The 17345-nt window shown below is 40.8% G+C and overlaps 2 protein-coding genes across 3 annotated transcripts in view; one reads left to right on the top strand and one right to left on the bottom strand.

Moving 5' to 3' along the window:
* The window catches only part of LOC124142200 (structural maintenance of chromosomes protein 6-like), a 53663-nt gene extending 44163 nt beyond the window's left edge, over positions 1–9500 (bottom strand). For both annotated transcript variants that reach the window (XM_048400062.1, XM_048400063.1), the window contains exons 1-8: positions 9335–9500; positions 6838–7002; positions 6462–6573; positions 4829–4934; positions 3101–3237; positions 2193–2335; positions 1298–1399; positions 277–414 (exon numbers count right to left, since the gene is read on the bottom strand). In XM_048400062.1, the coding sequence (XP_048256019.1) occupies positions 277–414; positions 1298–1399; positions 2193–2335; positions 3101–3237; positions 4829–4934; positions 6462–6573; positions 6838–6984 (885 nt within the window). In that variant the 5' untranslated portion in view covers positions 6985–7002; positions 9335–9500. The remainder of the gene's footprint in view (positions 1–276; positions 415–1297; positions 1400–2192; positions 2336–3100; positions 3238–4828; positions 4935–6461; positions 6574–6837; positions 7003–9334) is intronic.
* A 35-nt stretch (positions 9501–9535) lies between these two features.
* Positions 9536–17345, top strand: part of LOC124142199 (peptidyl-prolyl cis-trans isomerase E-like) — a 29601-nt gene continuing 21791 nt past the window's right edge. The window contains exons 1-6 of the mRNA XM_046510511.2: positions 9536–9576; positions 11319–11417; positions 12496–12539; positions 13277–13303; positions 14608–14689; positions 15536–15690. Coding sequence (XP_046366467.2) covers positions 9543–9576; positions 11319–11417; positions 12496–12539; positions 13277–13303; positions 14608–14689; positions 15536–15690 — 441 coding nt within the window. The 5' untranslated portion in view covers positions 9536–9542. The remainder of the gene's footprint in view (positions 9577–11318; positions 11418–12495; positions 12540–13276; positions 13304–14607; positions 14690–15535; positions 15691–17345) is intronic.

The following is a 17345-nucleotide window of genomic DNA, read 5'->3' as shown; positions in this document are numbered from 1 at the left end:
CATGGAAACAGCACCACACATGTACCACTGTGGAAACACCACACATGTACCACTGTGGAAACACCAGCACACATGTACCACCGTGGAAACAGCACCACACATGTACCACCGTGGAAACACCACCACACATGTACCACCGTGGAAACAGCACCACACATGTACCACCGTGGAAACAGCACCACACAAGTACCACGGTGGAAACCATTACCTATATGCTTTGCATGGATTTGTATCTACTTCAGAACTGAACCAAACGGGTGACAAAATTATAAGTACCCTTTCTTTTGCAGCAACCAAAGACCAAGCCATTTCATTCTTCAGATGTTTGACGTTCTTCTTCAATTCATCAATGGCATCCAAACTCTTGAACTTGTGCTCCCACTCCAGGACCTCCTTCTCCAGGGTAGGCAGAGTCTGTGGACGGACCAGACAATAGACACCAACTTGCTTAGCAGACATCTAACTACTGGCCACAAACGGCCTCTCAGCTAACTTCTAGAAAGATTTTAGTTGATTCCTTTCTTAACAAGTTTCTTATTGGCAGTGTGTCACATCTTGATAGAACTGATGTTAAAGTGCATATTGAAACCCAATGTTCCAGCCATAGCACAGCTGCCTGTAACTAACTAAATGATTAAGTAACAGAGAGAAGCAGTTCCATGTCAGGGGGGTGAGATGATACACAATCAGCTTAGTCACAAAGCTTGACATCTCATCCAATTGCCTTGTACAAACACCGTATTCGCAGTATTAAATGCCCAGCTCCAATAAGTGCTACAACCAAGTTCAAAACCAATCTGTAAGTAATCTTTATAAGCGTGCCCAAGTAAATAATTTAAATGACAGTCCATATTTTCTTGTGTATATTACGAGGTATACAACTGTCCTGTCACTACTGCGCATGTGCGTGCGTGCGTGCGTGCGTGCGTGCACTATTCCGGACTTATGTCGATTTCTAATTTCTAGTGCTAGCCCACTGAGATACCACCCTGCAGTTTAACATGAATACCCCACTCAGGCACAGTATACTGACCCTGAGCCAACCAGTTCTTGTTTTAGCCCTTTAATGCCGAGAGCCAGACGGGGCAAAAACAAAAACCATCTTTTAACGAACCCTCGACCTTCCACACTCCAGGTGGATTCTCTACCACTAGACCACAGAGGCAGTCCTCATACAGGTGTGATCATAATTGGTGAAGTGCAGATGATTGATAATTGGGGATAATTGTGTCGATGGTGTTGTTGTGGAGGCAAGAGTGGGAGTGGGCTAGGAACTAAGTTGTGTTGCATTCCATACCCTCTCCTTCTGACTGATGATCTCTAGAGTGATGGACTTCTGCTCGTTGGCTTTAGCGTAGTCATGCTTCATGGTCTCAAGCTGCGTGGCCTTCAAGAAAAACTGCAACAGATGGAAGCATAGAACAATATCTATCACTGGAGCATAGAACAATATCTATCACTGGAGCATAGAACAATATATATCACTAAAGCATAGAAAGCTATCTATCACTGGAGCATAGAACAATATCTATCACTAAAGCATAGAATGCTATCTATCACTAGAGCATAGAATGATATCTATCACTGGAGCATAGAACTGTATCACTGGAGCATAGAACTATATTTATCACTGGAGCATAGAACGATATCTATCACTGGAGCATAGAACAATATCTATCACTGGAGCATAGAATGCTATCTATTACTGGAGCATAGAACAATATCTATCACTGGAGCATAGAACAATATCTATCACTGGAGCATAGAACAATATCTATCACTGGAGCATAGAATGATATCTATCACTGTAGCATAGAACAATATCTATCACTGTAGCATAGAACAATATCTATCACTGGAGCATAGAACAATATCTATCACTGGAGCATAGAATGCTATCTATCACTGGAGCATGGAGCAATATCTATCACTGGAGCATAGAACGATATCTATCACTGGAGCATAGAATGCTATCTATCACTGGAGCATAGACTGCTATCTATCTAGCATTGAACAACATCACTGGTGTCTAAAACTGAGGCAATTTTATTCATAATGCTGTAAAAACACCCCACCAACCCCCACACACAAAGTATTACTTATTGCAGATCTTTGATACCTTGACAGAAACAGGTTTAGTTAATTACAGCGCTCATGTTAACTATGATATAAAACTGCAGGCATGAGAGTACCTTGTACTTATCCTGAGGGCTCTTGGAGTTGAGGAAGTTGCGACTTGTCTCCTGATTGAGGATGGCAACAGGATTGTCCACCTGAATGTTGAACTGGTCCAAGAGGTGGAACAACTCCTCCCTCTTGTCCGACACCATTACACCTACACAAGGGAGATAACTCGTGAGCCGACATCAAAGATTTGGAGCAAAACAATTAAAATAAAACTACACTACTACAATCAGCGTGGCAACATGACACAGACACAACATGAAAAGGGAGATAACCAATCAGCTTACTTTAAGCCATCTTTGACATTGCCTTTAATAAACTAATACATTAAGTGATCAATTTAAATGCAGATGAGAAGATGAGGGGAGTTGAAATGAGGTTTAAATGGGGTTTGAATGGCACTTATATAGCGACATGCATGTCTCTCTACCCCGACCTTCTGCTCTCCGGGGAGACACACCACTACTTGACCGCAGAGTCTGTCGATAAGGAGATGAGGTGAAACAGTTAAACATCAGGGCCCACTTGCACAAAGCGATCTTAGTGCTAAGATGATCTTAACTCCCATACTTTAACATAGGCTTACAAAAGTCTTAGCGCTAAGATCGTTTTGTGCAAGTGGGCCCAGGTTTAAGATGATTGCACATATTTAGTCCCAGCCAAACAGGGATACCATGTCGCAGTCTTCACATAAATATCCCACTCAGGATCCAACATCCACGTCGACCAGCCCTTGTTTTATCCACTTAATGCCATGTACAAGGCAGGGAAACAACAAGTACCATTATTTAATGTCTTTTAGTAGGATGAGGCCGGGAATCGAATCAACAACATTCGGCCTTCCAGGCAGATGGTCGATGCACTAGATCACGGTCCTATAGAAATAATAGTATTGATCAACAACTTGTTCAGTTACCAGTTTTTGAGAGAAGCTGGTATTTACTGCTCCCCTCTGATGTGAACTTTCTCTGCACAGTTATGGAGTCCCCATACATCTCATGCCTGAAAGCATCAGGGCCTCGGTTCCGCAGCTTGATCTGAACCTCACCAGTGCTGCAACATAACAAACGTTATCATACCTCCTGGCTCCATGCCAATAGGATGAGATATGATTGGTCGGCGTGATCTTGACAAAATACTATGTATCCCCACTTGGAGGGAAATAAATTTCTCAGCGGATGAACAAATCCCTTATACCCCGCCCTGAGCAAGTCAGGCTGCACGTGGATTTCTGAGAGGCAGAATAAATCCCTTATATCCCGCTTCGATGCAAAAAGCCGCACGCTTTTTCCAAGTCAATGAAGTCACATGACATAGCACAAGTTAACCTGAACTCAATCAAAGCTGTTTTCTATCAATTTTGAATTTGTTTCAATTCTTTTACAATGTTATATTAAAACATGTCGGTAACATAAATTCCTTGTTGCAGGATCACGAGGGGTATATGGGGTTTTATGCATCCCATGTTAAATTTTATACCATGGGCTGAAGGCGAGTGGAAAAAAACCTAACGCAGGAAACCTAAAACCCCATGTACCCCTCGAGATCCTGCAACTTTGTTGTTTCTGTAACATCACGACGTGAACAATCTCGAAAGACATATCATTTCAGCTTTACAGACACACTTCAACATCTTTGAGATGTAAGAATTACAACTGGTTCTCAGGGAATGATAAACAGAAAATTGGTATGCATGATGAAAATGATTTTACAAAAAATTGTATTTTTATATACATCATATCACACTATGCATTTCTTCCTTCTTGTTTTGATCCTTGTGTGGAAAGTTTTCAGCTTCAAAAACATTTCACCCTAACACATCCCAGCATCACCATGGTCACCACCCAAATAAATTGGTCATGCACTGTAATCCTGTGCAACGACCTTAAGCTACTTTATGCAAGGATATTTTCACACCAGGATCGAAAGAAGGAAGAAATGCATCGCCTGAGATAGGATAAGTTTAAAATGTAATATTTACTTCTGTGGAGTACACAAGACAATAATACTGCCGAATAGAGACTTCACACAAAAATCACCCTGAAATGACCAATATAAAGAAGCAGCATCATGTAACCTGTCATCTTCCTGAGGCAAGAGTTAACTGACTTTAAAAGTCAAGTTTCCACCCTTGCCGAACTAGGCTGGTATTATGGAGTTATAGTTTGGCTGGACTAACAAGTCTATGCGTAGTCCAATCAAAATCGCCTAACAAAATTGAAACCGGTTCGTAAAGTGTCGTGCAGATTTTGGTCGATTGCAGGATTTGCAAAGCATTTGCACCGCTAATTCGGCGTCAACAGATTTTTTCCAAATCTTTTCATGTTTTTGATCAAGGTGCTTACGTGATTTAATGCACTTCACGTTGTAAGACCCGTTTTATCACAATATAGATCTTGATTATTGATCAGATCATCTTGACTGGGCGCCGCCATTTTGTTTGAAGCAAATGCAAGTGATACAAGAGGCAGAATCTGATTGGTCAATGGGAGAGGCATAGAAGGGACACAACTCGTAATAACCAGTGGTGGCACTGCAATCGAGCCCAGAAATTCCAGCCTAGTTTGGCAAGGGTGGAAACTGGACTTTTATTGTCAGTTAACTCCCTTGCCTCGGGAAGATGGTAACCTGTAAGATGTCTCACCTTTTCCCACTCTTGATGAATCCCTTGATTGTACTGCCCCTGCTGGTTACAGAGGCCTTACCCCCCAGGCCAACAACCAGCGCTGCCACCACCGCACTCTTCCCACCTATTGGAGGGGCACAAAGGTAGGTCAGGAATGGTAATGTTGAACATGTATCTTAAATTGTGGGAACAACAACGGTTTTAGATTATTTCTAAAGCAACCTGTGCCATAAGACCACCTTAGAGCAGAACCTCATAATATGTGTACAATGAGTGAGTGAGTGAGTGAGTATGGTTTTACGCCGCTTTTAGCAATATTCCGGCAATATCAGGGCCAGAAATGGCTTCACACATTGTACCCATGTCGGGAATCGAACCTGGGTCTTCGGCGTGACGATCGAACGCTTTAACCACTAGGCTACCTGACCGCCCCATGTGTACAATGAGGTTAGATTGAGGTGTCTTAGGGTACCTGCGAGAACAGAAGCAGCCCTATCACTGCTGTTTTCTCAAAGCTTCTACAGAAATACAACCAGGTACGAGCACACCTTGACATTCATAAAATAAACCAGACTGCTAAACATGGTAAATATGAAAAGAAGTAATTAACATTAAAAATCAGTAGACCTTGTCTAAGAATGCTACATTGGTGACACAATACTCATAAAAAGAATATCTGACATACATCTTTTGACGCGGGAAAGGAAATAATTTCTCTTGTGGCAGTGCCACTCATGATAATATATCCTTTTACCGTCACTCGATGAGATAGACATCATATTTTCACTAGACACATGAAATATCCTATTTTTTGAATAGCTGATTTGTTGTTGACAGTGGGGTTTTAAACACATTACCCAGAACAATTAAAACACAAAATCTGAACTCTCCTGGCTATACACATTGACCCTTTCACAAATAGTTTCCTGCATGCAAACAAGATATAGTACACTTTTTAAAAAATAATTAAAAATAATAATGAATGAAACAAAACCGAGAGGTGAGATCGCTTAGCAATACATTTGAAGCATGCCTGCCAAAATAGGAAGAGTTCCATCAAAGTGTTATTTTCACTGCAGTGAGCACATCACTTTTCTAAACTTCGTTTATCTTTGGCTAAATTTGTCATAATCGCCAACAGCTGAGGGGATGATGTAAATCTGGCTGGGGTCCATGCAGGTAGCAAAAGTACTGTAAGTCCCCATGGACCCTAGCATGGTGATATACCTTCAGATGCTGGCGATCTATAGCCCTTTTTTACATTGTAATGTTTCATGACTATTTAGGAATATCTTTTTATGGATGTATGCAAGTTTCAAATATTACATCTGTGATATTCTAGTAATTTTACTGTCCATCGATGACAGGTTTTTATTTGGTTTAAATATATGTATAAATAATATATAACTTCTCGTCTTGATATGGCTGAAATATTGCCGATGTGATGTAAAGCATAAACTCACTCACTCACTTTTCTAAACTCTCAGGCTTTTACACTAAGAATATAACAAACCTTGATATGACTATCACAATGTAAAACAATACCTATGTGGGGTATCTTTTGTTACAAATATCAGTCAAAAGTGTCAAGTACCACCACATACCATCCAATACGAATCTAGTTCTTCTAAAGTCGAAAACACGAACTTACTTCCATTCCTCCCAACAATGAAGTTGACATGAGGACCAAAGTTGACATCCAAACGAGTGTGACACATGAAATTCTTCACACTAATTTTCTCGATTATGCCAACTTCAGCTTCCTGAAAAAACAACCCAGATCACGTTAGAGAGCAGAAGAAAGGCTGCTTGTGTCTTGCAGAAAATTGAAGAGAACTGATCTAGTCTTGCTTTGGTCCAGATTTTAAACATATATTGTGATATCCAGATCACTGGATTGATATTAAATAATACACACTTTCATATCACTTTATTTAGGACAACACTAGACCTTTGATGATCTACATGCTACAGGACATCTATTAGTGATACTCCCATCCAATTGTTTCACTGTTGTGAGAACCTACAGGGCTTGTATTGAAGTCTGGGTTCTGTGACTGGTTGATGGGACTATCATCATCTTCATCCTCCTTGGATGGGTCTGGTTCTCCAGCATCATGCCTACGCTTTTTCTTGGCTTGGTTGTCAGCTTCTGTCAAGCGACGCTTCGACATTGTGCTTATGCAGAAATTCTGGAATTAAGAAAGAACAAATCACTAACATATCAATGCACTTCAAGCAATGCACTTTAAGCCACTTTGTCTTGCCTGAACCTAGACTCAATAAAAGGCCTCTCCATCTGGTGCGCCAGGCAATTGACAAGACAAAGTGAAGAAAAATTAGGCTAGTTCAGGTTTGTAGACTCTATTGTTTAATTGTTGCTTTACTCTTTGATGTCATTCACAAAACCTACAGGGTTTACCTGGAAACAAATGGAGATATCGCATGTGCAAATGCCTAAGTTCAGCCCCACACATGTCACAAACTGGTAACGTTACAATAACTTTCCCTTTAACTACTGTAAATGTTGAAATTAACACGAGCGTGAATTAAATACGAAAAATGAGAGAGGTCTTTGCTCGCATTAATTAACTTCGCATCTATGTCTCCAAATGACTAACAACAATAAGACAGCCTCACTGCACACTCTAGATAGCGGAAATACCAACTTGAATATAAACACAAATGGTTTATTGAGCAGCAGTTGTAACAAGTATATACCAATGTCAGTCAAAGAATAGGAATTACACAATGGGCATCCGGTGCATTGATATTGAGTCACATTTTTTGGCTAGGGGTCAGCAGTTGTATTAATATGGAGACGCATTAATTTCCAGATTTACAGTATGTACTGTAGGCCTAAATGCCATATGGAATTACATTTTCTTTTCTTTTCTTTCCCAATTGATCAATGACTTTGTGTTATGAACATAAAATCAACAAAAATATATCTAAAAGTTGCCAAACTGACATCTAAGTTATTATTTCCATGTTTTCGTGCGATCGTGTGTAATGTAAGTCAAATGACATCTCGGCTTTCATCGCCGATTTCTCGGCTCGGACTCAATCAGTCAATGTCTTTAATGCCAAAATATATGCATAAAAAATCTTTGTCACAGCTCGTAACCTAGCACTATGCATCCATGAGGTTCCATATTTTTAATTTAGATCACGATTTCATGCTTGAAACGTTCAGAATAACATGATTTAACCCAAACCTTTCGTCAAAGTCTGAAAATTATCATACACGAGGACAGAACCATTGCTGTAATTTGATTTGCAGCCTTAGGCTTAAATTTGATCAATCATGAACCATGTAGCAGATTATGTCAGTGAAACCATATAATTCTTTTTAATGTATACTGACATGGCAGCCTTTGAAGAACATTTGAAAACGGAGGTATTTCCTCATGGTACTTTTATTTAAAACAAACTTTATTAAGTTGTTTATGAATTATTTAAATAATGTAATACACATAACTTTCATATTTATAAACAATAGGAATAATTAGACCTTTCAAATAGTGTATGGCCAAACATGTAGTAGCAAAGATGTTTTACAAGCAGATAATTTCCTTGATAAATGTTGGCTTCATCTATAACACAAGAGTCTCTAGGAACTTGGTGTCACAGCAGTAATATTCTGGTTCGCTGGTGTTGAAACAGTTAAACGTCGCCCATGTTACCAAAATAGCAGCGTTTTTCATGCATTTCACCCATGACATGAATGTTGTTATATTGCCATTTGTGTACAAACTGAATGCCAGGGATATGATAAAATGTTCTTGAGAAATTGAGTTGTTTTAATTTCGTTACTCCAGAATATTTTTTCATACTTCCCAACCTTTTAGGCCAAAATTCAAGTAAAAAATTTTTAAATTTTTTTTTTAAATTGGCCTAGATTCTACCTCACTTTTGAAATGAGTTTGAAATATATAAACCAAGAAATTACCGGTAAACGGGAACGCTGATAATGAAAAGGACGTTAAGGACAGTGTTCCAAAAGAAGGGTGAGAGATACAAAGTGTAGTAATCCAAGCATATGTCTTCTACTTCCCCATGTTTAAGTGAGGAGGGAAATAAAATCCAAACCATAACCAGGAAACATTTTATGTGTGCTGGACACATATATATATAATCATCATGATCATAATAATCATGATAATGGGAGGTTGATTTGCCATTTCTTACAATGTTTCCAATGCCATTTCAGCTATAACCCCCCTGAGAAGACGAATGCAATGGAAATAATCAAATAATTCATTTTGTAGCTATTTGGTCGAAAGACGTGAAAGTACTGTGTCATAGGACACTTAGGACAGGTCTTATTACTTGCCTTATTTTAGCTTGACGTGCATGTCGTTGTATATAAACGTACTCATCAATATTTTGAAATGACACAACACAATTATTAATTGTACAAGTGACAACTACATAGTCGTAATAATCTTAGTCTTGATATAAAACTAGTCTAGCCCAAAACAGCTGAAAACAACCATAACAACAGTTAATTCTGAAGCGCACCTTACTGCTGAAGAAACTGCAAATTTGTATTTCGATGGAGGTTCCACATCCTCTTCATGTTCCATTTAAATACCCTACACATTCATTATCAACCATTAGACAACATCGTGAACAGACTAAACGCTCAGGGAAGTGTCATGGCGGGAAATATAAAATGGACACGACATTTCCGGAAGTAAGTCAATGTCAACTTCCGGTTAAAACAAGCATGGCTACCAATAACAAGCGTATCGTCTACGTCGGTAATATGAATCGTTATTTCATTCAAATGCATTCCCCATTTTAATGCTTTATTACATTTATTGGAATATTGACATGATCTACGTTGGTGTTTGCCGCTATAAAACTGAATATAGCGCCATTCTCGCTCATAATGTGCCGAATAAAATATTGTAATGTAAGATTAAAAGAAGTATATCTACTCTACTGTTTAATACGTTATTACCTTTACACCCTCTCTATGAGTAAGACAATTAACGGAAATAACATCTAACTCCCGATACCAGAGACCATATATCCCTAGATCTTGCCAGGAAATAATCTTGGTGTTGTACTCACTGGTTTCTTGGGAGCAGTGTGATTACAAGACGCATAATTTGAAATAATTCTGTGAGTTTTCATGTAGGCCTATCTGTATTTCCGCTGGTTTCATAGGAATCCATTATATATCTTTATCTTTCTTTGGGAGAAGTGTGATTATAAGACTTAGTTCTGGAAATAACAACAGCAGGTTTACCTTGACCAAGAGAACTAGGTTTGTTTGTTTGTTGTTTTACGCCGCACTCAGCAATATTCCAGCTATATAATATGATGGCGGTCAGTAAATAATCAAGTCTGGACCAGACAATCCAGTGATTGACATCATGAGCATCGATCTACGCAATTGGGATTGATGACATGTATCAACCAAGTCAGTGAGCCTGACCACCCGATCATGTTAGTCGCCTCTTACGACAAGCATAGTCGCCTTTTACAGCAAGCATGGGTTGTTGAAGACCTTTTCTATCCCGGATCTTCACGGGTACAGAGGATCCCCAAGTGCTAATTCAGTGGTTCTTACAGGAAATATGAGGGTTCAGTCTAGTAATGAAATGGTGTAGTATACTGTACTGTAAGATTTAATAATTACTTTAATTCCAGGAACTATGTATTTCTTCTCAAGAATATCAAAAACATTATTTGGTACAATGAATTATTGTGCGTCCCTCGTGATGCAATATATATTTTTTCTTGATCCATTACATACATTTATGCCTATTGGATGCACATTTCTGTGTCGCGTAAAGCCCTGCAATAATGCATAGTTCACTTACTATTGCTAGGAATGCTGGTGGAGTATAGATTGTGTTTTATCCACTTTTAAAAAAGGTACATTTGAAAATATCTCTAGAATATGATGTTTATCTGTATTTGATCCAAATAGTATAACAATAATTTAAAGATATGGTGCTGTTTTTGTAAGGTAACATGTACACTGCTGTTTTTGCCAGGTCAAGGTGGCGTTTTGACGAGGTGCCATTAACCCGATCATGGTTTTACAGTATCATGTGTATGAAGAACAGCTTCAAGATGATATTCAAGTGTTCATGGTGTTGGATAGTATGTTTATATTTAGGCTAAATTAGGAGTTTTAGCACAAGTTCATATGACTTAATACAGGTGGGACCTATGATTGTGGGTTCGAATCCCGGTTTGCCCCAATTGTTTCTAGGTTTGTCAGCACCATACCCGTGCTTGGGGGTTTCACCGAAGTGGTAGATGTCTGAGACCTGCATCACTTCGGACTTTCCTCCCACATTAAGCTGACACGCTGTGATATAACTGGAATACTGTTAAAAGCGGCGTTAAACACAACTCACTCACTCACTCACTCACTAATACAGGTGGGCTACTGAACCTCAGGTACCTAGTTGTTTTGTTTGATACTGTGCTGTTTAATGTGTTTAGGTTGTCATTCTTATCATTTCATTTGTTTTTGTATTAGGTGGTCTTGCGGAGGAGGTTGATGACAAAGTCCTCCATGCAGCCTTCCTGCCATTTGGTGACATAGTCGATATCCAGATACCTCTTGACTATGAAACAGGTATGAACCTTGCAACACTACACAGGATTGTGACTCATTGCCACCCACAAGCAAGACTTATCTACAGTTGATATTTGTACATTGATGTTGTTGTTACGTCATCACAACTATTAAAGTGTACTAAAACAGACATTTACTGAAGCCATGTGTCGACATGCAGCATACACAATGATACAAGTACTTTAACATACCCTGGTATGCATGGTCATGACGCTGCCTAAACTGAACAAATGACTCTCTGTGGTGCAGTTAACCTTTATAACTTGTAGTCAGGGGGCACCAAATGTATGTTCATGTTGTTTTGTCCATAGTCAGAGGACTGCCTCCATGGTAGAGCGTCTGCCCGGAGAGCGGAAGGTTGGAGGTTCCATCCCCTGCAGCGTCATACCAAAAGACGTTAAAAGATGGTAATTGTAGTTCCCCTGTCTGGTGCTCGGCATAAAGGGGCTAAAACAAGGACTGGTTGAGTCAGTATACTGTGTTCTGAGTTGGGTATTCAAGTTAAACTGCGGCATGGTATCTCAGTGGGTTACCACTATCGGCACTAGTCTGGACTAGTACTAGAAGCCACACACACACGTGCATGCATGTATAAGTGCAATAATCTTGAATGCGACGTTAATCCACATTGCACGTCACCCCGCCCACAGAGACAAGTTGTGTGCCATTAAGAGAACACAGCACTGATAAACATACTTTCAGATCATTATGTTGTCTTATGAGATAGGGGGCGGTCGGGTAGCCTAGTGGTTAAAGCGTTCGCTTGTCACGCCGAAGACCCGGGTTCGATTCCCGACATGGGTACAATGTGTGAAGCCCATTTGTGGTGTCCCCCGCCGTGATATTGCTGGAATATTGCTAAAAGCGGCATAAAACCATACTTACTCACTCACTCACTTATGAGATAGACTGAGATGATAAACACAGTGAGGTAAGAGGAGACATGGTAGATAAAAGGTTTACCATGTTTAAGCAATGAGTATGATGAGACCCAGTCATAATCAAAGACTTCTGAGGAATCATCCTGTAATAATCACTCGCACATTTTGAATTAATATTGTCACTGTATTTTTTCCAGAAAAACACAGAGGGTTTGCTTTTGTGGAGTTTGAGCTTGCCGAGGTATTTTCTTTTTCATTATTTCCATGACGATTCATTAAAAAAGTTAAAATATCAGTTTAATTGGTTAAAGTTAGCATTAATAAGTATCTCATGAAGTTAGTTTTGTTACATAGTGTCCACATTGTAACTTAGGATTCAAAAGATAAAGATATTTGAAGACCAGGCAATCATTATTATGATGTAACCTGTGTGACCAGATATTTCTTGCATAATGCTACTTTGCACCACAATATCAGTATCGAGTACTGACATCGTACACCGTAACAATACAATAGAGGTTATTTATGTTGGAAAATCTGTATTGTCAGTTACTATTGGGTACAAGAGATGTTAAGCCTCTTTCGTTCTAACTGAGTCACTTTTACATGATATGTACAGCGTCAGAAACTCGTCTAGTCCTTATAATGATAACATATAGCAAACCCCTTAAAAATGGCAAATTTCTACTAGTCCTTATGATACCTGAACTATTGGGCAGTTTGGCAAGGACTACAGGACTAGTGTTAGTTTCTAACGCTGTTTATATATATATATTTATTGCGCATCTGTTAATCATATTCATTCCATTGATGATGGAATATAAATCCTTGTGATGATAAGGGTCAAGATTATATGTATCATATTTTGGGACCCTATGGAGATACATTGAAAATTTTGATAAATGTATTGTTGCAGTCCTTATGATTAATAGCTGTTTGTCTTATTAATTACTTATATGTAATATGTCTGTTTTTTAGGATTCTGCTGCAGCCATTGACAACATGGTAGGTTGTACAAACTAAGCATTGTAGGTGGTACCCGAGATGGACCGAGAGGGGTGTGCACCCCCTCCCCCGACCCACCCATTCTTTAAAACCTGGATCCACCTCTGGGTACAACTGTGTCCATGACAACATGGTAGAGTGTACACTTGTATCCATGACAACATGGTAGGTGGTTCAACTGTATCCATGACATCATGGTAAGTGGTACAATTGTGACCATGACAACATGGTAGATGGTACAAATGTGACCATGACAACATGGTAGATGGTACAATTGTGTCCATGACAACATGGTAGGTGGTACAATTGTGTCCATGACAACATCGTAGCTGGAACAACTGTGTCCATGACAACAAGAATAGGTAGCACATGCACTCCATAGTAGCTACAATGTAATATTATCAAGTAAGAGGCTCATTTGTTTTCATGATAAATGATTCATGTAATTAGTTCATAGAAACAACAGTTATTTCTGATTTATTATCCTATTGATATAAATAATGAGGAATGTTTAATAATTTTGTGATTATTTTACTTTATCTGTTATTGGATTTGAACAGTAGTTTTCATTACTGACCTACATGTGTGGACAATTTCTCTTTTATCCTTAAAGGGGAAGTGTACACGCAAAAATCACTTTCTTTCTTTTTCTAAACAAAACGCAATTTTAGAATTAGTTAGTATCAGTGTTTGAAAATATACGCTCATTTTTTTTTCACTGTGAAAGTAGGAAGCTCACAATAGTGTGAAAATGATATGTCGTTATGAGGCCTTCGTTTTACGAGCGAAATAGGCCTGAATTATCCCCCTTAGATTATGACGTAATTGGTGCCAATTCAACTGGGTCCCTGTCTATTCTCAACGCAAAAGATATCAAGGACCAGTTTGCGGTAAAACAACATGGTCTACGACACACTCCGGCGCAGTGGTGACTCAGCATAACACAATTCTGGCTGGCATCTGAGACGCTAGAATCACAAAACTGTACCTACACCACGTGAAGCGGCTCTAACAAAGCATGATGACGTCATAATGTTTATCAATTGGCACCAATGACGTCATATTGCAAGGGGCATAAGCCATGGTGTTTTTGTTATGGAAATAGAACACTTGGTAAATGTGAAAAATATAAATCGTTTTAATGCAAAAAATATGTTAATTAAATATGATGTTTTTATATTTTTGTCTATGACACTTCTATGTTAACACTTTTAATGTGGAAAAAGTACAAGAAAAATTGGTTCATTTCCGTGTGAACTTGCCCTTTAATAATATGACATCATGATAACTGTGTTGCTATTCAGAATGACTCAGAGTTATTCGGGCGGACAATCCGGGTGAACCTGGCCAAGCCGATGAAGATCAAGGAGGGATCTGGGAGACCAGGTAGGACACCAGGAAGATGGTGTAGGACTAGGAAGCCGTCTGCCTCTTTGAGGAATGGGGTGGCTGATTGTCATCGTGCCGCTAAGGGATGGATCGTTGCTTACTGCTATCTACTACATGTAGTTGCCCAGGCGCCAAAGGTGCCGCAATTTGCTGAGCATAGTTGCATCGCTTACTACCTCCCTGGTCCAGTCTTGATTGTTAAAATTAGCTCCCTCCAGGGTAGAATAGGTCTTCTGCAACCCATTCTTGCCATAAAAGGCGACTATGCTTGTAGTAAGAGGTGACTAACGGGATCGGGTGGTCAGACTCGCTGACTTGGTTGAAGCATGCCATCATATCCCAATTGCGTGGATCGATGGTCATGATGTCAATCACTGGATTGTATGTCCTTCCTTGGGTCTTGCCATCCTTTCTTCTGTCTGTTCATCACATTTTGTTTCCAGAGCAGAACTCAAAAACCATGAGAGATTTTTCGAGTTTCCATGACTTAGACTGAAGATGGCGCTTGTGCTTATTTCCGGAGCAGATCTTGAAAACCGTACAATATTTCTTTACCAAACTTGGCACATTGGTAAAGTGGTAAACTGGTGCCTTGGGGAATTTTGAAAAATTGATTAATTTTTAGTTTTTCTTTTAGTTTGACTTTGACTGAAAATGATGCTATTGCTCGTTTCCGGAGCAGATCTTGAAAACAGTACTATATTTCTTGCCTTGCACATAACCAGACATGACGTGGCGGAGCATGATTGTGCCTAATGTTGCAAGCACCGAGTCTGACCCTGATTGTGTTGTATGTTGCCAGCATTGTCGCATGTTACTACACTGAGTCTGTTTGACCTTCAGTGTGGGCGGAGGACACGTGGCTGCAAGAACACTCGGGGCAGACACTGGAGAAGAAGGAGGGAGAGGAAGGGGAGGACGAGGAGGGGGGAGAGGAAGGGGGAGAGGAAGGGGAGGTGGAGCAAGGAACAAAGAGACCTGCAGAAGACACTGAAGAGGTATGTTCTATCAAATTCACAAGTAACCATAGTAACATAGTTCTGATAATACCAAAAATATCACAGTTACTTCGCTGACTTCATATTTGGTTTAAGAAGTAATGTCATGGGCCCAGCAGAATTTCTTCAGCACCATGGTCAAATATCATGTGTATCAACACTCCTGTTGTCTTGAAGTATGTTGATTATATTTTTAGTCCAGTTTTCACAAGTCTAAAAAGTCTAACTGTATTTGATAAAAATATGACATGCGATAATTTGTCAAATTTAAATACAAGTACCGCAAACAGCAACTATTCTGTTCAGACAGCCCTGGGACTGGGAATTCCCCTGATTATTTGCCCTTGTGTGACAGCACAGGTGTCATGAAGTGTAATGTAGGTGTCATGAGGTGGGATGGGGTGTCATGAAGGGAGGATGGGGTGTCATGAAGGGGGATGGGGTGTCATGAAGGGGGGTGACGTGTCATAAAGGGGGATGGGGTGTCATGAAGGGGGATGGGGTGTCATGAAGGGGGATAGGGTGTCATGAAGGGGGATGGGGTGTCATAAAGGGGGATGGGGTGTCATGAAGGGGGATGGGGTGTCATAAAGGGGGATGGGGTGTCATGAAGGGGGATGGGGTGTCATGAAGGGGGATGGGGTGTCATGAGGGGGGATGGGGTGTCATGAGGGGGGATGGGGTGTCATGAGGGGGGATGGGGTGTCATGAAGGGGGATGGGGTGTCATAAAGGGGGATGGGGTGTCATGAGGGGGGTGGGGTGTCATGAGGGGGGTGGGGTGTCATGAAGGGGGATGGGGTGTCATGAAGGGGGATGGGGTGTCATGAAGGGGGATGGGGTGTCATGAGGGGGATGGGGTGTCATGAAGGGGGATGGGGTGTCATGAAGGGGGATGGGGTGTCATGAAGGGGGATGGGGTGTCATAAAGGGGGATGGGGTGTCATGAGGGGGGATTGGGTGTCATGAAGGGGATAGGGTGTCATGAAGGGGGATGGGGTGTCATGAGTGGGGATGGGGTGTCATGAGGGGGGATGGGGTGTCATGAGTGGGGATGGGGTGTCATGAGGGGGGATGGGGTGTCATGAAGGGGGATGGGGTGTCATGAGAGGGGATGGGGTGTCATGAGGGGGGATTGGGTGTCATGAAGGGGATAGGGTGTCATGAAGGGGGATGGGGTGTCATGAGTGGGGATGGGGTGTCATGAGGGGGGATGGGGTGTCATGAGTGGGGATGGGGTGTCATGAGGGGGGATGGGGTGTCATGAAGGGGGACAGGGTGTCATGAGAGGGGATGGGGTGTCATGAAGGGGGATGTGGTGTCATTAGGGGGGATGGGATGTCATGAGGTAGGATGGGGTGTCATGAGAGGGGATGGGGTGTCATGAAGGGGGATAGGGTATCATGGAGGAGGAGGAAGTGTCATGGGGAGTCATGGGGTGTCATGAGGAATTCCATCAACTGTATCCCTTTGGGTTTTCCCCCCATGTTAAAATGATTAAGTTTACCTGTGAAGATCTGGGGTAGAATAGGTCTTCAGCAACCCATGCTTGCTGTAAAAGGGGACTATGCTTGTCATACGAGCGACGAACAGGATCAGGTGGTCAGACTCACTGACTTGGTTGATGCATGTCATCGTATCCCATTTGCGTAGATT

Source organism: Haliotis rufescens, unplaced genomic scaffold, assembly GCF_023055435.1.
Source record: "Haliotis rufescens isolate VD_foot unplaced genomic scaffold, xgHalRufe1.0.p SCAF_2, whole genome shotgun sequence".
NCBI classification, from domain to species: domain Eukaryota; kingdom Metazoa; phylum Mollusca; class Gastropoda; order Lepetellida; family Haliotidae; genus Haliotis; species Haliotis rufescens.
Note: the sequence above shows the minus strand (reverse complement) of the source record. Positions and strands in the feature narration are given on the sequence as shown.